Raw genomic sequence first — 24,881 nt, 5'->3', positions numbered from 1 at the left:
CTGATCTCAGCTTGTATTGTAAGTCATTCCAGAGTTTGGGGCCTGTACTGCAAACGCTCGATGACCTTTAGTCACTAATCGAGCTCTAGAATTACATACAGCAGTGGCTGGCAATGACATTCTTGGGTCACAGGCTTCCTCTAACCATGCTCAGAAATATTTAGAAAGAAAACCACACAAGAAAAAAAAAGAAAAATATAGAACACAAAAACTAAAATAAAATATATAGAATAAAAATAAAGTAATAAAATAAAATATAATAAAATATACACCTAAAATATAAATTAGAAACTGAAATACAATATATTACTGAATAGAATGAATGATTGAGAAGGTAAGTAATTCAGACTAGTGGTAGTACAAATATTACAAGGGAGTTCTCAAAGGACTATATCAAAAATATTACATCACTGATCTAAGATTTTGAATATTAATTGTAAGTTGAAATGTTTAAATTGTATTTTTGGTGTTGATATTTATGGGGAGGGGGGATTTGTAGTTCCCATGTTTGACCACACGGTGTCACTGCAGACAAATGAAACACTTGTTAAAAGGAAGTTGAAAACAACAACAAGAAGCGCTGGTGTGTTTTTGTGTGCAGCTTATTACTCAACAAACCAACGATCTTTTTGTGTTGTTAGTGGAGATATGATTGTGTTACGTGAACATGGGCTCCGTGCAGTTTCCTCAGGATCCTCCGCAGGGAAGGTAAAGTGAGCGGATCACAGAGAGAGGGAGAGAGAGAGAGAGAGAGACGCCCCCACTTCTCCAGATCTCAGTCTCGGATGCACCGAGGGAAAAAAGTTGTGTACGATCATGTGAGGAGGGAAATGATTTAGATGTGTTGGACTGTGGGGTTCAGAGTCAGGAGGAGCACACAGACAAAGAGACACACTACACCACACTGCAATGCGCTGCGTAAAGGCGCAAAGACAGAGGACTTAAACGGAAATATGGATCATTTATCCAAACACAATGTGTGCGCAAAGGGCTCCACAACACAACTCGCCCTGCCGGTTTGAACACTGATGGAAGTGGACAACTGCATCGACAACCAACTGCATTCATGGTAAGAGACGAATCATTCGATGTCTAGTGAGAAGGAGAAGAGCAATCTGTTGATGTGGAGACTAGAGAAGATGATCTCATGAGGGATTCGCCCACATTTCAGTGTCGGTGTTCGCATCAGCTCAGACTAACCTGCACAACATTCAGTATGTGAGCTGCTGCTGCTGGAAATGACCTGTGCCTTTGTGTTTGTATGTGTTTTTAGTCCGAGGGATTTTGTTAAACCTATGAGTTTCGTCATGGATGATCACGGATCCCTGCCCCATCCGCGGAGCTCAGCTCTGAGGTATGTTCAGTGTATCTGTCATATGGATCAGCAGCTGCTGCCTTCTCTGTTTATTTTATCACAGGGAAAATCAAGAAGAACTAATGGGAGCATGTGAGTCCAGGAGCCTTTTATACTGTTAGAGGCCTAAATAGGTTATTTTATTTTGTATCCATCCTTTATTTTAAACAGGAAGGTTCTGTCACTGGGCAGCACTGAAGTAAACTATAACCTTATCTTGGCCAAACAGTTCCCTCATGAAACCACATTTAAATTCACCACGTCCAGTGTTTTTATTTGGATCTGCACTAAATTGCACACACTCATAAGTAGCAGTCCCGTAAACATGCTGGGTTCTTCTCATCACGATCCACGAGTCGTTCTCTGACAAATCAAAAAGTGGAAAAATGCTCACGTAATGTTAAAGGACAAAAAAAGGAATCCAACCTTTAATGGGTTCCTCCTTGGGTCTTGCTCCACCCCTCCACAAAATGTCATTGGTTTAGTAGTTTTTACATTATCGTGCTCACAAACAAACAAACAAACAAACAAACAAATGCAGACGAAAACACAACCTCAATGATAGAGTTTCAAATATAAATAAAAGAAGGGACAAAATAAACACACAGAAACATACTAAAAACACAGCAAACAGATTAAAACCAGAGAACATACATAGAAACATATATAGCAATCAGTGGCTAAAATGAATTAAGGAAAATATAAAGCACATGTTCCATGAAAACTTATAGAAAACTTGACTTTAAAAGATTTTCAAATGGGCCAAGAGAGGGTAATGATTCAATAAGTTTAGGATGTCTTGCAGCTCATTCCAAACATGTGGAGGCTGAAAGCAAAAGGCACATTTCCCCCGCTCTGAATAACTGAGTCAAATATAAAAAAATGTAAATTTAAAAAACAGCTCAAGTAGTAAGGATGGCCCAGAAATTGTCAGCTTTTTTTCAATGTACACATCGCACCACAAAATCAAGTACATCTCTCCGCGAGCGTCGATCAGAAGGAAAGACCCGGTTGTTTCCTCCCCAAGTTGTTTAAGGCACGAGCATAATGCCACCTTTGTAAATATAGAGGCATTTGCACACACACAATTTCAACACATTCCTTTCACCCAGTCCAAACGCAGCAAAGTCACAGTTGTTGCAGACGTTTCCAACCTTTGAACTCTGCTCATTTCCTGCTCTGAGTTTTTTTTTTTTTTTTTAACTGAGAAATTGCCTTGACCATATGTAGAGGTCATGGGAAGTATTCTGCAGGCAAAACATTCAACCTCCTCTGTCTCTGTGATGAGCAGGACCATCTTTTCCGTTTCTCTGAGGAAGTCTTGCATCTGCTGGACCTGAAACCGATATTCTATAAAGCACTCATTTGTCATGCCCAATAGTCAGAGCGTTCACTGTGAAAATACGAAAAAAGTGCTGTGAATATATGACACAATGGAATTTCCCATCAGTTTTGGTTCACGAGTTTAGAGATGATGTCAGCTGCTTTTATTCCAGTGGTTGGAATCATTTAAAAAAAAAAAAGGGGAGTGAGTTTCCAGACTTCTTTTTTTCTTTAATCTACAGTCACTACTTTGGCATTCAGGAGAGATCTACCGAGTTTTTGAGATTTTAATTAGAGGTGAGAATTCAAACATATGATAGTTTCCAATCCAGGATTCCATGAGAGTGAAGTTTCCACCCCTGCCCTGCATAATTAAATTTTCCTTTTGTGGAAAAAAAAACCTAGCATTCAGTACACAAAAAAACACACACACACCCTCCTGGTGTTGCTCGCAGTCATATTTCATAAGTATTTTGTAATCTGGGAGCGTGGCCACACTCCCTGGCAGCGGCGAGCAGCAGACTACCTAAATCACTCTGTGGTCTGACTGTTTTAAGTAAACCACACTCTTCCATAAGCTGCTGGGTTGTGGGTGAAGACACATGTTCCCAGTCTTATTTGTGGCTTCTTATATGTGGAGCCAATATATGTTATATTTGGAGCTGCAGCCGCTCACTTTTTCAAATGCTGTCATATACGAAGCTTTCCTCGTGACCTCATATTTCTTGTTTTTTTTTGGTATTATTTCCTATTTTCTGGCTCAGTTACAAATAAATTCAAAGAATTTGGTTTTACTTCAATCAGAACCTTAATTGTAAAAGCATTTACCTCCGCCAAGGAGGTTATGTTTTAGTTTAGCCGTATTACGCCAACACGACAGGACAGATACCACGAAACTTGGTGGAAGGATGCAGTACGGGTCAGGAAATAACAAAAAAATGTTGGCAGATTCGAATAAATAAATAATTAATCAAATAAATGTCTTCGTTTGCCACAGAATTCATTCAATTTAAAGGGATAGCGAGGATTCACATGGACGCACCCTGAACGCCACTGTCACAACCACGTACCGAGTGACAGGTACACAAAGTAAAAGACCGATTCTCGAGGGGGAGAGAGAGAGAGAGAGAACTGCATTGCATGACACCTGCGTGTACGTGCACAACTGCATCTGAAACTATGAGGTCTGACTGTCTGCGAGGATGCTAACAACTTTAGGGACCTTAGCACTGCGCAAGGCTAATTGAGCAAAGTCCCAAGTGAGAGATCTGACACGTCATTATGAGAGCGCACTTCTTGTTTGTTGGTTAGCAGGATTGTGCAAAAAATATAATATGGATTTTCATGATATTTTGTGGAGGGGTTGGTCATGAACTAAGGAAGATGCCAATAACTTTATGGATCTTGATTTAAAAAGAACCCACATGCTTAAGGGACTAATATTTACCTGTACGTACAATTTTGTGCAGATCCAAATAAAGATCCAGATCTTGTGAATTCAAATGTGGTTTCACAAGAGGAATGTTGGGCCTTGGTGGAGGTATGAACTCTACTGAGTGGCATTCTAGTTTCTATTTTTGTCTCTGTAAATGTATCAAGACGCACAAGTCTTCCTTCGTTTGTATTCTAACAGTGCACGGCTTGGAGCTCGGAGCCCTGCTAAATTGGACACACCTTAAACCATGATCTCACATGGCTGGCTTTCCTCAGGGCACAATGTGGAATTAGTTAAGGTATCGTGAATCCCCACAGCTGTTTCCCCGACATGCAGGCAGTCCAAGGGCACAGCTGCTCACATGAGGCCACAGATGAAACTCATGGCGAGATTGACTGGCCGGACTTGAGATAGCTGAAGAAGATGGGCACGTTGGAGTGGAAACAGGAACGATGAAGATTGAAAATGAGAATCCAGGGCTTTGAGTGGACTGAAGCATATTTCAGTATTCCTCCTTGCGATTATGCTCCGAGACAACAAAGCTGTCTTCATTCAGAAGGAGACTTAATGTGGTCCACAGCATGCTGCCTTCACAGAGCCTACTCACATCATCTGGGGCCAAAAAGCAAGATGAAAGATGTCATTCAAACATACCCACCCACTATAGATGCAATAAGGCAGAAAGGAAAATCCGAGTTAAGCTCGGCCTGTTGATGAGCTGGTGGATCATTTCTGCTTCACGGGGCTAAAACAGACAAAATGGCAAACAAAAAGGGGAAGGGGTGGGGGGGCGAAGAATGGCTGGTCTTTGTTGCCACACTGAAACCAACGCACTGACCGTAAATACCAGTGAATACTCCTCACTGGACAGTTATGAACATTATGAAACGCAGCGTGTTGGCATTTACAGTCATTTCCTTCATATCTCTAAATTAGACATAACTAATAAGTGTTTGTATATGAGAGTGTTGTGCACAGCGGCATATTTAAACAGATTGGCTGCACAGATTCTGTCTGTACACTGACTAAACAGACTGGAGGACTTGGCCCCTCATTGTTTCTGTTATGCGCTCTTCCAGGGCACAACAGTTGGACGCCTCCCACTCTCAGCCTGTCTAATACGAGCCAACATGAATACGACCTTTGTGCGCGCTCAATGGGAACTTTTATTTATCTCCAATAACATTCAGACATTTTACGTGACAAAGAAACAAATTGCCTTGTTTTGCTTGACCTTTATTATCAGTGTTTGTCTTGTTCAGATGAGATACTGGACGTGTCGAAAAGGCCTGGGCCCCTCACGTCTGGCACTGGCTGAGTAAACTGCGGCTTTGTTTAACGAGACGTTGACAAGCTGTATAGCAATTATCCAACGGATGACAAATCACGGAGCCAAGCTTACACCAACCAGGCACAAGATGGGGAAGTGTACACATTTGAATCTGTTGGTGGCGCTCTCTCATTCACCCAGAAGCTTGTGCACGTGGGTTCTGTGGTGAATGTAGCGTCGGTTAATACTGTCTCATCATGAACCGTCGTTATTATGCAAGCATATTGGTGCGTGAAGCAACTTTGCATTAAAGGTCCAGTCTCTTTGTTTCTATTGCAGCTGTATTTCATAATGTACTATGACTCTGAGGTGCTACTTTTGGATTAAACTGCAGAATCTGGTTGAGTAGAAATACACAAACTTGTAAATTTAGGTCATAAATAGCTCAGTCAGGCCTTTTTTTTTCGTCAGAGGGAAAGTTGGAGGAAAGACGTAGAAGCTCCTCCTCTGACCACGACTTTAAAAGATCAGGACGGACGGATGTTGTTCTTGCATGTGAGAAATGGGTGTAACCCCAGTGACAAATAAGACAAAATGTGGAGTTTTCTTTTTGTGTTCCACAGCTCAAGGGTTGTGCAACTCTGAATATTTGGTTTACACCGAACAATGATGGAAGACACTGGATGTGGCCGTTTCAGTGCAGAATCAGACATCAGGAACCTCAGTTCATACGATCTGATGGAGAGCATGCCTTTTGAAAGATTTCCTGCTGCAGACAATACTGCATTGTTTCAGATGAAAGAATGCAGTGTGATAGTTATAATTATGACTCAAAGGGGGGACAGTTTATCTTAAAGAAAAAAAACACATCTGTTCAGTCTGAGAGGTTAGCGGGGTAATTACCTTATCTTTTCTCTGCAAGCTTTGCAGGACTATAATGTACAAAACCAGCATTTACCAAACTTTTACCTTCTTGACATGTTTGTTGAATGGAAAATGTTTTATTCCTGCATCAACAGGCACCAAAACATACATTCTGCGCATATCAGGGAACAAACACTGGTACCCGTGCATCTGTGATATCAGCAGATTTTATCGGCCAACCGATGCATCGCTCGGCTCTAATCTTAGATCTCATTACCCAACTGGCTGGAGGTCACAGTGGGCTGAGATCTTACTCTGCCTCTGCTGTAGTATCAGACACTAGAGTGCAAGCGTGGGCTCCACAGGGAATACGTAACGCAGTGAAAATGAGCTGGATCATGAAAATACTGACTGGCACCGAGATTTCTCCGAATGCTGCCTGTTGGTGTTGAGGACACTCAGGGGATTTGAGTTGAACCAGGCCTGTGCTGGAAAACACCGTGGGAAAAAGTTTTTTGTTTTGCTCTGCAATAATAAACAGTACACAACGGAAGTGGGAAGTTCTCATCGGGTCCCTGTGTTTCCCCCTCCCTAATCTCCCTCCCCCCACACAGTTTACACCATGATGCTAATGGCCTTTCCAGACCCTCTTTAAAAAAACAAGTTTGCTCTGAGTGACTTCTCATCAAATTACCAGCTGTGGCTCTGTGGCCCCATGTTTTGTCTTCTCTCAGGGACACCCCCCCCCCCACACTACCACCACCACCACCAGTCTAACTTCTTAACTCCTCCTTCCCGCTCCCTCACACCGACATCTCCGCGCTCGCCACTTAACCTCCTTATCAGTGAAGGTATTCTGTGGTTGTTTGCAGAGCAGGGCGCACATTCTTAAGTAAAAGTGTAGGGCCGCTGACTTATTTCACAATGGAAAGTCAAAGTTATTGCTTCCGTATCAGGCACTGAACAGTCTGCTGGACAAAGCCGACTTGATTTTATCAAGCGCTTCAATGACATTTGCAGGAAAACAATATTCATAGTGGAAGTCATAGAGTTCCAGACAATAAGTTTGAAACTTTATTTTTTACATTTTTAATCGGGTGCTTTGTGATCATAGGAAAGTCACAATAGGCTCCTAATGAGGCTCAAAGCCAAAGTCACAGCTTTGTAATAATCTTTTCAAAGCAAAGGAAGCAGAGATAAAACTGTTCATTCACTGAATATTTAAAGTACACAAAGTATGTATATGCAGCTAAAACAGGCCTGTATGCACATGTTATTCCTCATTTATTTTCTTCAGTAAGCGTGAAATGGGGAGAGTAATGAAGGCCGTGTCGGAAAAGAATCTGCTGGGGTAGCCCCGTTATTTCCTCCGCCAGTGAGGTTATGTTCCCACCTCTGTCCCTTTTGTTTTCTTGGTTGGTTTGTTTGTAAGCAAGATTCCTTAAAAAACAACTGAATTGATTAACATTAAACTTGGTGGAAGCACTTGGTATGGGTCTGGGAGGAATCCATTCAGTTTAAGTCATATCCAGGGGCGGAGCCAGGTTTTTTAACATTGTGAGATAGAGCATTTTCCTTGATTTCTCAGAGAATAATTCACTTGATGAAAAATAATCTGGCGTGTTTAGGGAACTGATATCTATAAATGTGAAATTTGGTGCAGCTTGATTGAATTTAAGATGACTGCTTATTTCATCAGCAACTTATACGTTTCCCCATTGTAGACTGAGTTTTTATTTATTTTTATATTTCAATCTGTTGATTAAATTAACAATGAAAACATCTGCTTTCTCGGCCAGGATCTGTTGAGTGCCAGGTGCTGACGGCCTCTTTTGACAGCTCTTATTGAAAAAAGCATCCGGACTTCTTCATGAATATCTGTGTTGACATCAGGATATTGTTGTAGTCGCAGCTTTTGTTTCATTTGTCATATTCCTAGTGGAACAGTGTTATCTGGAGTCATGGCTGATTATCGATGAGATAGTTTTATGCCTTGAAGTGAGGAACAATGATCAAATCATCACCAAACAAACGTGAGGCCCGTCAGTGTTCAAATGGAGGAAGGGCCGACTGTCAGGAAGTTGAGTTTCATGCCTCTGTTAGTTTGAAACACTATTGGCGTTGTTATGCTCAACTAACAAGTCCTCTTACATGGTTTGGAAGTGAGTCAGTTGTGTAGAACTAAGGTGTGGTTCTGAAAAGTTGGCAGAGTTTCTCATTGCATTTCATTGTGAAAAGTAAATAGAGGAGAATTATCTGATTAACTTAGGGAGTGGCAGGATTCGAGAGGACACTAATGGAGATAAGGGACACCTTTTTAATTCTCCTCCACTCATGATTAAAACACATCATGATCACTCAGCCTACCTACACCAGTCGTTTAACCAACGAGAGCTCACACAGTGTGGCTTTCACTGTTGCTCCTCTGGCCCCACCCACAGGTTCATGTCTGCACAGGGAGGCAAAGCTGCTTACCTTTCTGCTCATGACCTCAGGGGGAGGTAGCTACCGACAGCGCCGGAGCTCTCAGAGACGCAGCGAGGGGGCCGACCGGATTTGTTTCAGGGGAGACATATTTCTGATGTCACAGCTTGGGTGTGGCATTAAAGGTGGGCCATTTTTTAAAAAAAAAATTTAAACCTACGCTGATACTGTTTAGTCTGTCTGAGTTCTCATGGGAGACAATCGCAGCAGCATGGAAATGATTTGAGCGGAGACGGCGTCAGACAGAGAGGTAAGAGAGCGTGGAATGGAGGGTTGGCAAAGTGAGAGGAAAAGCAGGTCTGTCACACCTGCTCTCCACGTATCTGCTTCTCATTGTTATGTCTATAGGATTATCTTAACACAGCACTGAACTCCTCTGAAAGTGTCAGACAGCACCGTCAAATACATTCTTGCACTTTCATTCTTATCATAGAGACAGTTTAATATGACCGTGGCATGTGTTTTGACTTGAAGAGGAGGGTGTGTTGGACCTGCTGCACTCTGGCATGTTTGAACCTGTATATTTGACTGTACAGCCAGCCAGTGCACCGCTGCCTGTGCAGTCGTGTGCTTTGGTCGCCGGAGCATTGAATTGTTGCTCTTGTTTCTTAGAATAATCTTGGTGTTGTCAGAATGTGTGCCTGGGCAGAAGGACCCTTGTTGGAATCTTGTTTGTTGTTTTGGTACATGAAGCCATCATGAATCAGAAATCCCTAAGGGGCCGTCCTGCTGCTCAGCAGCTGCTAACATACCGCAGTAGGCATTCTGCATAATCCCCAGACCCTCAGAGGGAAGTTTCTACCAGTGCTTTGGTCCGGTTTCTTCTCTGGGCTGCTCCCACTTGATCATTGTTATGTTTGATCAAGGACTTTGCCTGAAGGGAATTTAATGGATTGGGTGGAGAAAAGCAAACAGAAGTGACCGAGATGTTTCTGGTAAAAGTCATGCCAGCTGGAATAAGGTCTAAATGAATTCAGAGAAATTCATTTTTGATTACTTTAAGAAAGGACAGTATTGTATTTCCACCATTCTTTCAACCCTCCCCCCTCTCCTGCTGTCATTCTGTCTGTTTCACACATAAGCACTAAAGTATTTCAAGTATTTTTACACGAGATGTAGCATCTGGATCTTCTGCAGGCCTTTGCTTCTGCTTTCCTTTATCATTTTGAGGCTCATCAGTAAAGATTTAGCGGAACTCTTACCGGGCGTATCTGAACTTTTGGAGACTTGCAGGCTTTTCTCAACTGTTTCAAGCTGTGTAGCACGTTTTTGTCAGGTGTGTGGCACACCACCAGACATCTGTTTGAACTGACGCACATATTCAACTCACAAATCGATTAATGGCTGTTGTTAAATCCATCACAGGAAGCCATCAGTAGTTTGCAGTGTTAATTTGGATATTTGAGTCCATTTGTTTGCACCAGTGAAGTTCACATAAACATCGTACGGTGAAACAGTAAATGGCAGATCGACAGCAGGCCTGTTATTTCCTTGTAGCCTGTGATCAGGCCTGTCACGAACGGGTCCTGTGCTATTGAATCGGCTTGTTTGTGAGTGTCAGACCTCCCAGGGAAACCCGGTGAACGAGGCATCAGCACAGTCAAGCTTCAACACGTCTCCTCACATTCAGCAACACATTCTGGGCTTCTGAAAAAAACAAAAACATACAGGCCTGGAAGCCCAAAACAAACCAGCCTGTGTGTCTGTGTCTGTCACAGCCTCGAGGTGTCTTGATGAAATCACTGATGACACAGCTGTATAAACTGGGCTGACCCTGAACCTGAGGCGTGGGGGTTGTGCATTTTTTCCCCATGTTAATATATTAATTGTTCACAGTGACCATTTTTTATTTCCATTCATAGCTAATCATATAAGAACCGGATCAAATCTAAATAAATCTACTTACAAGGTCCAGTTTTAGACCGTTTGTCACAATGTGTGGAAAAAGAAAAGGTTATGATCCCATTGCCAAATAAAGAGCCAGATTCATGAAACTGGGACTTTGTACCCAGTGGAGACCACAGAGTAAATGTCTGTTTTAACTAGTCTCTCTGTTTACTTGCTCTGCAGGGAATTCATGGTCATCATGCTGGTTTCACATCAACAATTTCTTATCTGTTTAGTATTATTTATCTCACACTCCCTTATATCTCTATACCCTTCTAAACTGCCTGTAGAGGTCGACTTTTTATTATTCACAAGCCTTAAATGTGTTAAAACACCACTGCTGGTTCCTAGAGGTGGCGGTGTCACAGTTTCTGTGGCATCCCACAGTAGTAAACGATATTGTTGGATAAAATTAACAACATGCGGACAGTTTATCTATTTTTCAATCCCCCAGGGGGCTAAATGTTTGGACCCAGGGGGGAAGTACCACCCTGCTCTGCATCTGCGTACTCCACAGATGTTATGTAAATCAGCCTGTTTCATCATGCAGTTCTATGTGAAGTGGAAATTTGAGTTGTGTGTCAATCTTAGTATGTGTGATGGGGACAATGAATATAGACAGCAAATATCATGTGAATACGGACATGACTTATTTAGTTTTTGGGATGTTCAGATTTTCTCCAGGTGAAGCAATTTGAGGCACAGCTTGCATGTGCTATATTGAGTGATATTTAGTAAGTTTTATGGTCATTTTTATATTGTATATAAAATGTAATATGTCAATGCAAAAGACTATCAACAGACTTCAGACTGCATTTAATCACCATAGTCCAAACAGTTGGAGGACAAAATGATTTGATCATTTGTTAATCTAATCATTGCAACATATTGAAATGCAAATATCTCATCACCAGCTCTAACATGTCATCAAAACTGTGGGAGTCATTTTAGTTGATTGATAATCCTTAGTAAATCCCTTTGTTTCACATACTAGCTGCTAACAGGAGAACTACAGTCTTTAGATAAACAACATAATATAAAATACATGGCCTAATACATATCTTAAAAGGTTTAAAATAGATTTATCAATACAGCATCAGTGTGCAGCCTTCTCCTTCTTCCCTCTGAAGTCTCCCCTTTACAATCCAGCAGCTCACTGCAACAGGTTTCACTGGGTTATTTGGTGGAAATGATGACGGACAGATAGTTAATTTCTCATAATGTCATCCAGATCAAACACGTGTAGTACAAAGCTGATTAAAGAAGGAAACGAAAACAAAATCTAGCTAATCCAATTTATAATTTTTTTTAAATCCAATTACAGACACGAGAACACACGTCTCAGGCATCATGCAGCATCTGTTACTTTCATGGCATTATACTGATGTGTTGTGAAGTTTTGTCCTTGTTTAGAATAACATGCACCCATAGTTTTGATGTAAATTAATTAATTCATGTCTATTAGTATGTCTGTGTGCTGTGCATTTCAAAAAAGGATGTACAAAATCTAAATTTGGAAAAATTTGTTAAGAATCCTAACTAGTTACTACCATAGACTCTTATAAGATAAATTATCCCAGATAAGAACACTGCCAACGTCATTCTCAGCTGTCAATCTTGACTTTTAGCATGAAATAACTTATTATAAACCAAACTTACTGGAAAAATGAAAACTTGAACATACATTAGTGTGATGAGAAGTAGCTAAAATGGCCGAAACCATCTGTGAGAAAAATTGACTTTGAAATTTGGTCCATGTCCCATGTATTAACATGGAGGATGCGAGATTCATAAGCTATACTGCAGCCAGCCACCAGGTGGTAGATAACACTTTGGCTTAACTTCTGGGGAGCAGTCACATCATCCATCTTTACACCCATCAGTCTATGGTTATTACTGACAACCATATTGTTGAGAGAAGATCGTGTAGACATCTTTCCTCGGGACTCCATGTTAGCGAGACAGTGGAAAGCGTAAAGGGTATTTCTAAAAACATTCAGAAAGATTTTTTGTGTTTTTAAGTTGTTTGCCAGAAAAGAAACCAAGGGAAGCAAAGTCTTCGTAGCGTTGCTTAGGTATTTCTGGTACAATCTGATTTAGGGGATAGCTACTTTGGAAGTAGTTAGTAATCATTAAGAACCTATGAATGACTTTGTACGTAAACACATAGATGACGTAGTGAATTAAGGAATAGCTGGTGCAACCCAATCCTGTCCTGAGTAACCAGGTCGTGGGTGAACTTGGCATATGTTCCTCTCATTATATTTTCTGAGACAGATTCCAGCTCGTTACAGTTCACACAGCAGAATGATGCTGGTTACTGGATGGTGGCTTTATTTTTCCTGGCTCAAAGATGAACAGCAAACAAGTGTGTTTCTGCTGCGTCCATCTTCTCACTGCTTGATGTTTTTTCGGCTGCTGCCTCAGCTCTTCTTGCGATGTCTCAAATTACTGAGTATCGTCCTGTTGTACCTCGGATGATACTGGCTGACCTCGGACTCGACTTCATGGATTTCAGAGCAGTTGTTAAAAGAATACAAGACGATAACGCATTAAAGCAATATTACTTACATGAGACTGATCCTTTGTGTGAAACTGTGAAGCAGTGAACACTGTGATAGTTGTTCTGTTTGTGACTGTGGCATATTTCATTTTATAAGAGAAGTATAACTCTTGCCAACAAATTCAAGATGGCAAATACAGTATATTGTAAATAGTGAATGATTTCACACACATGCTAAGTCTTTAAGGTCTTGGTTAACAGTGTACCAATAACATATTATCGCTAGTGGTTATAGCAATAGCTACCATAGCAATAACATGCTATAGCCACCTGAGTCTGTGATGGCTGCATGGCTCACTGAACACTAACTCCACAAAGTTAAAAGATGTTTTTGTCAACATATCTTTTCACACTTCAGTCCTCGTTGTTATTCTTTTTAACTGCTGCAGAATTACAGGAAATTTGATTATGTAATTGCACCTTTCAATGGGGAATAGAATAGAATAGAATAGAACGCTGTTGTCCGCCAAAGTGGAAAATTTATTTCAGCTCAATAAACAAGCAACAACATGAGGACAGACAATCGTAAAACCGAACCACAGTGACAGACACAAACAACATACAAACAACAGTGGGCTGTTATTAAAACAGGCACGTGCACAGGGTTGCAACAGACCATGAAAGAAACCTCACAGACAGCAGACTGTGCAGTCATCGGCCCTGGATCAGGTGGAAAGATCCCAACTGGGCCCCAAGTTGTTAGGGACACACACCCAGGTCGGATCAGCCTGTGGCAGGCCTGACTCAGAGGAGGGCATCTTGTGATTAAAAGGCCGAAACACATCCGCTGATGATCCCTGACATCTGCTGGTGGTTGTGCTGAAGACATACAAGGGATATTCACCATGTCGTCCTATGTTATACAAGTGTACACGGAAATGTTCTTTTCATGGCTTCTCTGTGGAATGGACGTCACTTTATGGAGTTACGAATACTTAAGGCACTCGGAATGAAGGACTTGTATTTATATTATTATGCATTCCCTCTCACGGCGGTATTTAGTCCCACACAGTCATATTATTAGTGCAGTATATTCACAGCTCCAATTAATTAATTATTCGCATAACGTGGTTCCAGTTAACACATTTGAATAGCTACACCTTGCAAATAGCAATCTCAACAGTCATGACTGAGACTTTTGTGTGCGATGTACGTTGTGACCTCAGAGGCTGTGCTGATGTAATTCTGCTTTTTATAACATATCTGAAGAATATGGTACCTCTGAATGAAACACAACAATGTGTGTTTGTGTGTGTCCAGTGATTAAGGACAGCCGTCCCCGTAGCAAGACTAATAATCCTTTGCTAGACGTGCCTCATCAGAGCCTGTGACCTTGCATTGCTCGGATTCCTTTGTTTGAATGAGCAGTGCCCCCACGTGAGACTTCACAGGCTGAACTTCAGGCCACTGCGGGTCCGCAAACACTGACTTAATGTTTCTGAAGCCGTCGATACCTCGGCTCACTGCGCGACTTGATGGCGTTACAGTACGATAGCGTGGCATCTGCTGAGTTGATGTAATCTTGTGTTTACTTAGTTTTTTTTTTTTTATCCCAGCATCTGCAGCTTCTCATGCCAAGTGAGTGGCGACACAAAACAAAATGGCTCACAGCTAATCTTCCAACATTGTAATGACGGCCTCCGTTCAAATGAAAACAATGTGTTGTTTGCCGTCAGCAGGTTTTATTGTTCGCCACTTCTCAGGAGCATTATGTGAAAGGTGTTATTATTTCACACAATTACTACGTGTTACTGTCTCACAGCTGATAGAAAATCTTGGCAACAAATGGAGTCAGTGGTACAGTCAATAAAAACGATTAGCCTATGTCTTTCTTTTTTTTGCATCATATGAGAGTCCGTAACTCTCACATGACTGCTCCTGCTCTCTCTCCCACACTTTATTGACACAGTTTCCATTAATGCCAGGCCCAGACAAACCGTATGAAATGAGAAATTTCTATCTTGCGCCGCATTATTCGTCGCTCTCTCTCACATGTCCGTCCGTTCGCAGCCATTTCTTCAGGCTCGGTGAGTAAATGTGTCCACTGGGTCGTCTTGTGACCTGTTTGTAAAGCGGACTCGAGTTCTTTCATGTAGTAGCTTCACTGCCGTCTAAAACCTGAGGGAGGAAAAAAGGATTCCTTTCATGCTGTCTGCTGCACTTTGGATTTTCAATCAGGTTATTGTCTGAAGGAGCAGAAAGCATTTTTGAAAAAACGAACACACACATGCACACAAGTGGAAAACCATACCCAGTCATCTTGAAACTGTTGAGTGTGCCTGGGCCGTGAAATCCTGAAGCAAATGAGAATAATTTACTCTTTCTTTTCCCTGAATGCAGGGTGTCGACCAAAAGCAAGGCACCGTCCCCGCCAGGACTAAAGGATCTGGATTCCCCAGGTTTCTCTCAGTGGTACCCAGGAAACCCTCATTTAACCATGGACCAGAAAGAGAACCTCATTGATAAGGACCTCTCTCTGGTTGTGGTTTTGCCTGGTGGAATAGAAAAGATGACCACAGTCCATGGCAGGTACAGTAAAATCACGCACACATTTTTAAATGCAGATAGTGGCATATATGCAACTCTTTTGCTGAATTTGCACATAAAGGATGATTCTTTTTGTGTGAAAATTTGGCAAAAACACCATTGTGTATTTGTATAGACTGAACAGACCGTTCATCTACTTGGCTTCACGCTTGGCACATGTATTGTTAATGGCTCAAGGATGTGCAGTGTCAAATTTGGTGGGTTTTGGAGACAAAATACATTCAATATTAATTAATTTTGAATAAACTGGCCACCAGCGCTCTGTAGCAGCTGTGGCTGGAAGTCAACAACTGATTCTCTAAGGGTTTTGCCTACTGAGTCGGTGGTGGTGGTGGCGTTCAGTGGTTCCATATGGACTGAGTCATGCAGGTCACTTTTACAGAACTGCAACCAGCATCACCACAGGCCAAGCAAACAGGCCATTCCAAACAGGCAGGATTAGGGGGAACAGGAACTGCACTAGTTCACAGTTTAAACATTACGCAATGACGCTGATGTCATCACATAAAGTCACATTGAGTCAGCTAGGTGGAGTCCTTGAATGTGTGGTTTAAATTGATATGCATTCATGGAGCAGAATGGATTTCATTACTTTATTTTTATTATCTCATCAAATTACATGAGAATGAACCAATTATCTGTTTTAGATTTTCTCATAATAGAATTTTACATAGCGTATATAAGTCATTCATTTCAGAACAAGGTCTGCGTGTCCTTCTGGGAGTCGACTTTCCATCAACAGAGTTTACTCAAGATATGATTGTCTGCATCACAATGCACACTGTTTACAAACACTCTTTCACAGGTATCTTTTGCAGCTCAGCCCTCTTGAGAAACGACTGAGCCCAATCCGATACGAAAGGATTAAGCACTGAATTCTTCGCCTTCTTTTCTCCCTCTAAAGCTGCCCTGCACAACTGATTTAACGCTTTATTTTGAGGATTAAGTTTAAGGCATTGCGTTTTAACTGTATTATCCATTTCAGCAAAGACTCATGCGTCTACTGTTGCCACTGTTAGCTTACTGTAAATTTCGCTTTATGTTGTTTCCACATATTCTGCATGGTTCCTTTAAATCTAAATGAATGAATGTACCAACCCATGAAACCAGTGGACTTTTCTCCAAATTAACCAACAACTGTCCTAAAAATCAAAGGAAGTGATTATTTGATGTCGTTCAACATTTAATGAGGAATCAAAAATTTCAAATCATTTGTATTTTTTCTTGTGTGTTATATTTTACAATGTGTAACTCACTTTCACCGCACTACGTCCCTCTTATGGCCTAGAAATGCTTATTTTTTCCCCTCTGTGTCTTTCAGCAAACCCCTAATGGATCTACTGGTGACGCTCTGTGCAACGTATCACCTGAACCCATCGAGCCACACCTTAGAGCTGGTCACCGCCAACAGGAACAACATCAAGCTCAAGCCCAACGCTCTCATAGGAACTTTAGATGCAGAAAAGATTATACTTAAACCTAAAGGCGAAGATAAAAATAAGAAGACAAGTCCTCAAATGCCCGAGGTACGGTAAACACTTTGGACACCACGCTGGCACTTATTCCCACTGCTTCTTTTTGCTGTGTATGTTGAGTGGAACATTTTCTGTTCTCCAGGCAACAGTTCGGATGGTGATAAACTACAGGAAGACCCAGAAAACAATACTGCGAGTTAATCCCAGAGTTCCCTTGGTCGAGCTGTTACCAGCGATATGTGAGAAATGTGAATTTGCCCCGGAGACCACAGTTCTGTTGAGAGATGTCCAATCACTTGCGCCGCTGGACTTGACCAGTTCTCTTAATGACTATGCATTAAGGGAGGTTTATGCAAGAGACACAAAAGGTGAGTGATAATGTACAGTTACATTACATACCAATACCTCGTCAGCTCACTTAAGCCGTTATCAGATATGAACTCTCAGAATTGCCCCCACACTTTCTCCGGAGGTTGCCTTTCACACATGAACAACGCAGCTGAAACACTGAAACTCGTGGAAAATTCAGGCAGAAGCAGGAAGTCACGCATTGATTCTGCGGAGATCACGTGTTTTTGTTTACAGGACATCGACACCCGCGTCTGCTCTTATCCCCCAAAACTCTCTTGTCATCTTTGTCGGTGTCCTCTAAGTGTATGGCTCCATTTTTTTCATCCTGATATTGTTGTTTCTTTTCGTTTTTTCATTTTTTATCCGTTGCATGTTAAAATCGTCATCAACTCGCTCAGGGTGAACCCTTTGGCTGATCTCCTGCTGCCTTCTCACATCGGCTCCTCTGGACTCCATTTTTACAAGGAGGCCAGGCAGAGAAAGTCCAGAGGCTCTCACTCGGACATTTGCGTTCACACATCCAGCCCATGTGGAGAATGTGCATGTCTGAAAGCAGCTTTATTGTGTGTTATTGCTGTACTACACACACCACTGGTTGTGTACAAAGTCTCATGCCTGTTGTTTCTGCAGGCATACCTGGTTCTCCTGTGTGTCCAGCCTCACCAACTCATACAGGTAGTTCTGTTTGCAAACTCTATGATTGATATCAAGAGACCTGTCGTATTTCCAACTAATGATATCTTATCATTTTTTCCTTAGGAATGGTCATGCCTGGCAAGGCTAAAAATCAGAAGGAGAAAGAAAACAAAGGCCTCTTCAGCAAGTTTAGAAAGAGCAAGAAAAACTCTGACCAGGTACTTTTTGGTGCATCGATTATGCAAAGATACTGATGTTTTAGAGAGTAACCTTCAGAGGGAGGTTTCTTTACTTTGGTTTGCCATTGGTTAGCCTGCACTTTGGTGTTTGTCCTCTTTATCATTGCTCTGATTGGATGTTTGCTCTTTCAAAGGCCACAACGGCCAGTGCCCCGGCTTCTCCGGTGCTCGTGAGTAAGCCCCGACCTCTCAGCATGGCCTTACCCAGCACCAACACGTCTCCGCTCAGCTCTCCCATGAGCCCCACCGACGGGCCAAAGAAGAGACGTGCACCCCTGCCTCCGATGTTTGCTTTTCAGAGCGGCGCCTCGGACCTCAGCGCCCGCCGGAGAATCAACTCTGAACCAAACACCCAAGTGGACGGTGACCTGGTGAGTGGACTGAAAATTGAGCTCTGAAAACTCACCAGCCATAACTTGCAACATAAATGGTAGAACCACAGTCACAGGATTTCCATGTTTTGCTGCATCGATTATGTACCTAAAGTGAATGCTGTCACGCAGGCGGCTGGTTTGAGTCGGGGGTCTTCGGCGGAGTCTTCTCTGAAGAGAACCAAACGCAAGGCCCCCCCGCCCCCCTCATCCCTGAGTGCTGTCGTCCCAGAGACGGTTCCTCTCGATGAAAATGTGCAAGGTTTGTCTTTGTTTACATTCTTACTCAGCGTTTCCTGTGGGTTTCTATGACCACTCACTCAGTTGGTTCTTCTTTTCAAACACGTCACTGCTGAGTGGAATATGAAATAGATTGTCTGGTATTTTTGTCATGTGCACTGTAACCTCCATGACTGTCCTGGTCAGAGTTTGCAGCCCACAGCTTTTTCATTTGATTTGACTCTTGTGCCTCCTAGTGGCCACTGTAGTGTAGTGCTTCATTAAGCCCCCGTGACATAGGAGACATGGTCATGGGAACTTTATGGTGATGGTGAGAGTATGGAAGACTATTCATCTAAATAGGCTTTTTGTTTAGCGCTATAGGATCTGCTTCCACAAATAAGACTTAGTGCTGCAGCAGCTCTGTCAGCATGTTCTCTCTACTGCCTAAAATCCAAAACCTCTATAATAACAAAGAATACTGTTCCTGAGAAGTTTGTTTTTACTACTTTCCAATTTTACTCTCGGGTCTGAATTCTTTGGAACTTTTCCTCTGATGTTTATAATTAACTTGCTTTGACATACTTTCCTGTGATTGTATAGACACATCAGACCCTCGCTGTATTGTTCTGAGAGGGAAACACCACCCATCCTGCAAACAGAGAATTTTAAAGAGAAAACAATGAATATTAAGAAATATTTAAACCGAGGTTTGACAAAAAACAATCTTTTATTCTTTAATGATAAAAAATGTACTTCCTCTTTTCTTTTTCAGTAAAATAGGGCAGCAAGATCTAGATGTATATACCACAGATAAAGCGCCCTTATTTAGATTTTCAGTTGCTTTAAGCACCATTAACTTTAACTAGCGTCCTGTAAATATATCCAGGATTGATATCACAGTTTTCTTTATCTCTCTTTTGCATGTTTTCTTTATGAGTTTATTCTTGTTGTGTGATCAGAAACAATCTCAGCTCCAAATCAACCATAGCAGCATATTATTAGAAAATGTAATCGTAAGGATTTCACAACTCCGTTCTGCCTGTGTACACCACTATCTCTGTTCTCCCTCTGCGTCCACAGTTCCACAGTGAGAGATCACTTCCTGTGCTGTTTCCCTAACAGCACCACTGTGGCTCAGTACATGTAGAGTTCAGAGGCTGAGAACACTGAGTTTTGTTTAAGTAGCCTTGAAATTCCTTTTGCTGCTCCCTGCTCCTCTGTGATGCACTTCCCCGAAGTGTTTAGAGCCCGATGAGAGGGAAAAAGAGAAAAAGATTCTAAAGGAGAATTCATTTGTTTCTTATTAGAAAGGGTGAATGTGTATGATACTCTATAGCTGCTTTCAGACTCTGGATATTCTCTCTATGTGAGAACGCAAATGTCTGAGTCAGTTGCTCCAGACATTCTCCAGAGTTTCCCCTGTCAGCTCCCTCGTGAAAATTCGACAGACACCGATGAATATGTCAACCTCGGAAGACGATGAGATTGGAGAGCTTTTGGTGAGAAGGGCCAAAATGCTGGTGTCGATGTGTTAGATCATATCCTGCCTCCTGCATGTGTTCTACTCAGCCTCCCCCACATGAGCACTCCAGTTTTAATGAACGCGCCTGACCTGGACCATCTCCTGCTGCGTTCTTCATATGTGAAAGGCAAAGTCTGAGCCAACTTGTGTTAGACTCTTAGTTTCTCATGCTTAAGATGGGAAAACATTATCAAACAAAACATTATATAATAACTTAAAACAGTTTTAAAACTTTTGCCAACTGAGCTAAGAATTTCAAAACATTTTCAGATGCATGTGATCTGAGACACTCGACTGATCCGCTGTTTTAATGCTATTTTGGTTAATGTGACCTGTTTTTAACTGGTATCCTTCATGATGATGTTTTACAGGAGGTGCAGCTGCCAACACACTGGAGGAGATTATGGAGCAGGAGGAGACGACTCCCCCGGTAATTTCTGCAACCGCTAGTGACACCCAGGGAGAGGACGGCAGCCTCAGTGCGTCCGCCGATGTTTCGCTGCAGTCTCCGGCCGCAGATACTGAGATACCGGGCCCAGTGCCGATGGAGGGCAGTGAGGAAGATCAGACTCGTGATCTGTCCTCAGATGGCAAGTACGAACTGTAGTACGACTTCTCAAGGCTGCGCCCCGTTGTTTTTCATTCATTAGCATTGGCAATTCTTTTATTTTTTAACATTATTTTTACAGTCAACTGCAGAGCACAGTGGATAATCCTGCACCACTCAGTGATGTGACGACAACGGCTGACACAGACTCATCTGAGCTGGCAGATACAAGTGAGTTTGCTCTTGGATTAAAGTGGTATTTACGTTTCCATTATGCAGATGTGAAGATTCCTACAAGTATATAGTATAAACTGAACCTATGGCGCAGACCCCCGACAAGGCCTGATAGTCCCCGTAAAATCAATTAAGCCGCTACAAAAAACTCATACATATCAATCATTTTTCATCAATATGCATGAATTATCTCCTGAGAAAACAGTTTTACATGATTTTATTTTCCTCATAGACGATGGTCCAGGTAGAGTTGAAACTGTAATCCAACAGCCAATCTGTGAAGAGTCTACGGCTCAAAGTGTTGAGGGTGATGGCCGCACTGAAGCCGTCAGCGTCTCTCCGCCTGTGATGCAGGAGGCAGAAGCACAGGCCTCCGTTCAGGCAAACACTGAAACCCTCGGGGAGCAGGCTGACAGGTTGGAGAGCCCGGTGGCCATCAGCACATCACGCCCCGCTGGAGGGGATGCTGAAGTGCAAACCGATTTCACACCGTTCCCTCCACCTCCACCACCACACACAGAGGAAGTTCCCTCTGCAGCTGACCCGCCCCCGGGCGAATCATCGGGGAAGCAAGAAATGGCCACTTTGACGGAGGAGCTGGACCTGACTGACCTCGAGAAACGCGCCTTATCCCACATCCCGGAGACCTCATCGCGTCAGGAGTCAGAACCAAGTGCCCCTGCCGCAACGAAGGCAGCAAATATTTATGCCACAGACTCTGAGCCAAAGCCCAAGCCTTCCAATGAGCTGACAAGGGACTACATCCCCAAGGTGGGGATGACAACGTATACCATCGTGCCTCAGAAATCTCTGGAGAAGCTGAGATATTTTGAAGTTGCTCTGACACTGGAGGCACCCCCCCCAGCCCCAGAAGAGGGACTTGATATTGGTTCTCTTCAGCTGGAGGAGAGCACAGCACCAAGGGACCAGTCGGCGGACTCAAAGGAAAAAGGCGAGCTGCACCCAACTGCACCCAGGGAAGACTTACTGACTAGCACTGCTACTGCCCAAGACACTGTTAATGGAGGTGCACCTGAATCTACTCCTTCCCCTGAAAAGATCTCATCCCTTGCTAATGGGGCGTCTCAAACGGGTTCACCAACAGAGGTCAAGGAGATGAAAATTCCACCCGCAACTAAACCTAAGCCCGGTTCTTTCCGCTTGGCACAGCATAAAAAAACACCTGGGTATTATGTAACTTCAGCAGCAGAGAAAAGATTGAGTACCAGTCCTGGCTATGGCCAGAGGGAGGCTCCGGGAGGTGTAGACAGAGCAGTGTCACTGCCCCCTCCTCCCTCACCTCCTGTGCAGTGTCAAGAGGAGACGACGGGGACCAGCAACGTCCAGCTGAGCCCGAAAGGGGAAGACAAGAATGCTGCCATCATGCGTATGACAAGGCAAAGCAGTTTGCCATGTAAAGAGCCACGTTTGGGGCTGAGCTTGGAAAAATTGAGAAGCTTCGCAGCCCCCAGGCCCTATGCCCCTGTAACCCCGTCCCGCTTTGCTCAGGCAGTGACCTCTGCAGTGAAAAGGAGCAAGTCCGTATCCCATGGACCAAAGTCACCTCAGTCGCCACCGATCTCTCCGATTACAAATCGCTCGGCAGCTGTAGAGACAAAAGGATCGTCTCAGCTCAAGGTTAGTTCTGACAGCATATCATACATTTAATTTGAGTAGAAGATCACACTGCATTTGCTGATCCGAACACTTTTTTGTGGTGTTACACAGATGTGGGACACAGTCAGCGGACAATAGATCACTAAACAACAATTCAGCCACTTCACTTATTTTTCGTTATCCGTGCAGAGTATTCCACACAGAATAGACCTAATGAGGAAGGATGTGTATCCTCTTGCTGTCTGAGCTTCAGGGAACAACCTGCAGTTGTGAGGGCAGACTGCACTGTAATCCACAATTCTTTGTTAGAAAAAAGAAGAGAAAAATAATTGGATTTTTTTTTTGTATGACTAAATTATGATTATCATGATGTTTCCTATTACACATTGTATTCATTTTACATTTGTCCAAGTAAGAATTTCTTTAGGCATTAAAGATCATTCTAAGATAGTTCTAACACTGCCTTGCTTCGTATTGCCATTTGATAATTTTTTTCTTTTTTTTAAATTTTAATACTCAGAGTTGATATTGTATCCTGAGTACCTACAATCTTTGATTATTTATGTGCATTATATTTTGACAGGAATAACTCTAGTGCATGCCAAAGGTAATCCTGAATATACACAGTGTTGTGATGTCCTAGTACTTTTTGCACAAGACATCTTGGATCTAAAAAACAATCTCAAATGCAAAGCTTGTTGATATGGTTTGTCCAAAATTGTACATAGTCTGTGCAAATCAGAAAATAGTTCACATTGTCCAAGAGATCATGATATGATGTGAAGTCTCTGTAGCCGTGACAGAAATACTGCACTTACTTTTGTTGGGCCTATATAGTTGTTTTATTAGCTTTAAAAATACATGCAGCCTTGGTGTCCTTTTTCTGTTTCCTCTTTATATTCTCTGGCACAGTTAGTCCTCAGTGACATCTTTTCTCTTTTGCAATGTTGCAGGATGAGGAAAACAAAGACAGTGACAAAGACTCCGTTCTACAGGGAGCAGAGGGTGAAGCACCAACTTTTAGTGGGATTGTTGAAATGGAAGGAGAGAGCGGTCCATAGCAGTGCCTTGAATCCCCCGACGATCTATCATCTACTGTGAGCAAAATCCTGCACATTTCAGTATGATATAATATGTAAATGTATGTAGAGCACATGGATGAAATATTGTGTTTTCTTTCTTCCAGGAGTAGCTTATCCTGTTGAGTTCTCCCGAACCCTTCACCCCACGACACAGAAGCGGGAACTGTCTTTTCTTTTACCTCTGCAATGGTGTACATAAAATGATGTATTTTGAAAAAATGAATAATTGGTGTATATTGGTTTATTTCTCACTCATCATTAAGCACTACACCAGGGCGGACTTGCATATTTTCCTGCCTCGCTTTTATTTTGTGTGATGAAGAATATCTTGCATTTGATGCATTTCGATTTGTGTGGGAACAAGAACATTAAATGAGAACAATTCTATAAATTATTTGACTGATTTTCAAGAGTTGTAATATTATTGGATTTATTCAGATAACGTGCTATCTAATAAAAATACTGGATGTATAGGACAGAACAGGTCTGAGCCTAAGGTACTTAAATGCTCCTTAGATTATACAGTAAAATCTATATTTAAGTATTACAGAGTTGTGATTAAACTATGCAGACGGACACTGTTGTGCACAGCCAACCTGTTGTTCTTGTCAAGCGCAATTGTTATGAATAAAGTTTTTTTTTTTGTTATCATTTCTGTTGTCTTTATTATTCTCATGTCTTTCAGTGGGTCTATGTGTAAACAGATGAAATTGTACCCTGTTCAATACAAGGCACCATTTGTAAAATGTGGAGAATTCTTTAGCTTTGCCAAATGTAAAAAAATTAATAAATTTGCACTACTTTTTTTGTGGAAAAAAACGACGCTGTGTATTTAGTGGCCAATTACTGCATTTGCAA

The 24,881-nt window shown here is 42.2% G+C and overlaps 1 protein-coding gene across 3 annotated transcripts; it reads left to right on the top strand.

Annotated features, from left to right (window-relative positions):
- Positions 1-563: 563 nt before the first annotated feature.
- cobll1b (cordon-bleu WH2 repeat protein-like 1b) lies at positions 564-24,674 on the top strand. Of its 3 annotated transcripts, XM_035173983.2 has the most exons (14): positions 564-1,069; positions 1,274-1,354; positions 15,521-15,709; positions 17,049-17,253; positions 17,345-17,570; positions 18,184-18,228; positions 18,313-18,407; positions 18,563-18,799; positions 18,932-19,061; positions 20,915-21,137; positions 21,233-21,321; positions 21,557-22,962; positions 23,895-24,038; positions 24,128-24,674. In XM_035173983.2, the coding sequence occupies exons 1-13, from the start codon at positions 1,029-1,031 to the stop codon at positions 24,000-24,002; spliced, it is 3,075 nt and encodes a 1,024-aa protein (XP_035029874.2). In that variant the 5' UTR covers positions 564-1,028; the 3' UTR covers positions 24,003-24,038; positions 24,128-24,674. The 3 variants fall into 3 exon arrangements, with proteins under 3 accessions (XP_035029874.2, XP_047198471.1, XP_047198472.1); XM_047342515.1 differs by lacking the exon at positions 1,274-1,354; XM_047342516.1 differs by lacking the exons at positions 564-1,069; positions 1,274-1,354 and adding an exon at positions 8,744-8,980.
- Positions 24,675-24,881: the final 207 nt, after the last annotated feature.

Source organism: Hippoglossus stenolepis, chromosome 13 (assembly GCF_022539355.2).
Source record: "Hippoglossus stenolepis isolate QCI-W04-F060 chromosome 13, HSTE1.2, whole genome shotgun sequence".
NCBI lineage: Eukaryota > Metazoa > Chordata > Actinopteri > Pleuronectiformes > Pleuronectidae > Hippoglossus > Hippoglossus stenolepis.
This window is presented reverse-complemented; position numbering and strand designations above follow the sequence as displayed.

Bases quoted from the DNA above. Each gene is read 5' to 3' on its own strand.
- cobll1b (XM_035173983.2), top strand. From the start codon at position 1,029: ATGGAAGTGGACAACTGCATCGACAACCAACTGCATTCATG. The intron at 18,229-18,312 runs GTAGTTCTGTTT...TTTTTTCCTTAG, and splicing joins AGCCTCACCAACTCATACAG to GAATGGTCATGCCTGGCAAG. The intron at 18,408-18,562 runs GTACTTTTTGGT...GCTCTTTCAAAG, and splicing joins GCAAGAAAAACTCTGACCAG to GCCACAACGGCCAGTGCCCC.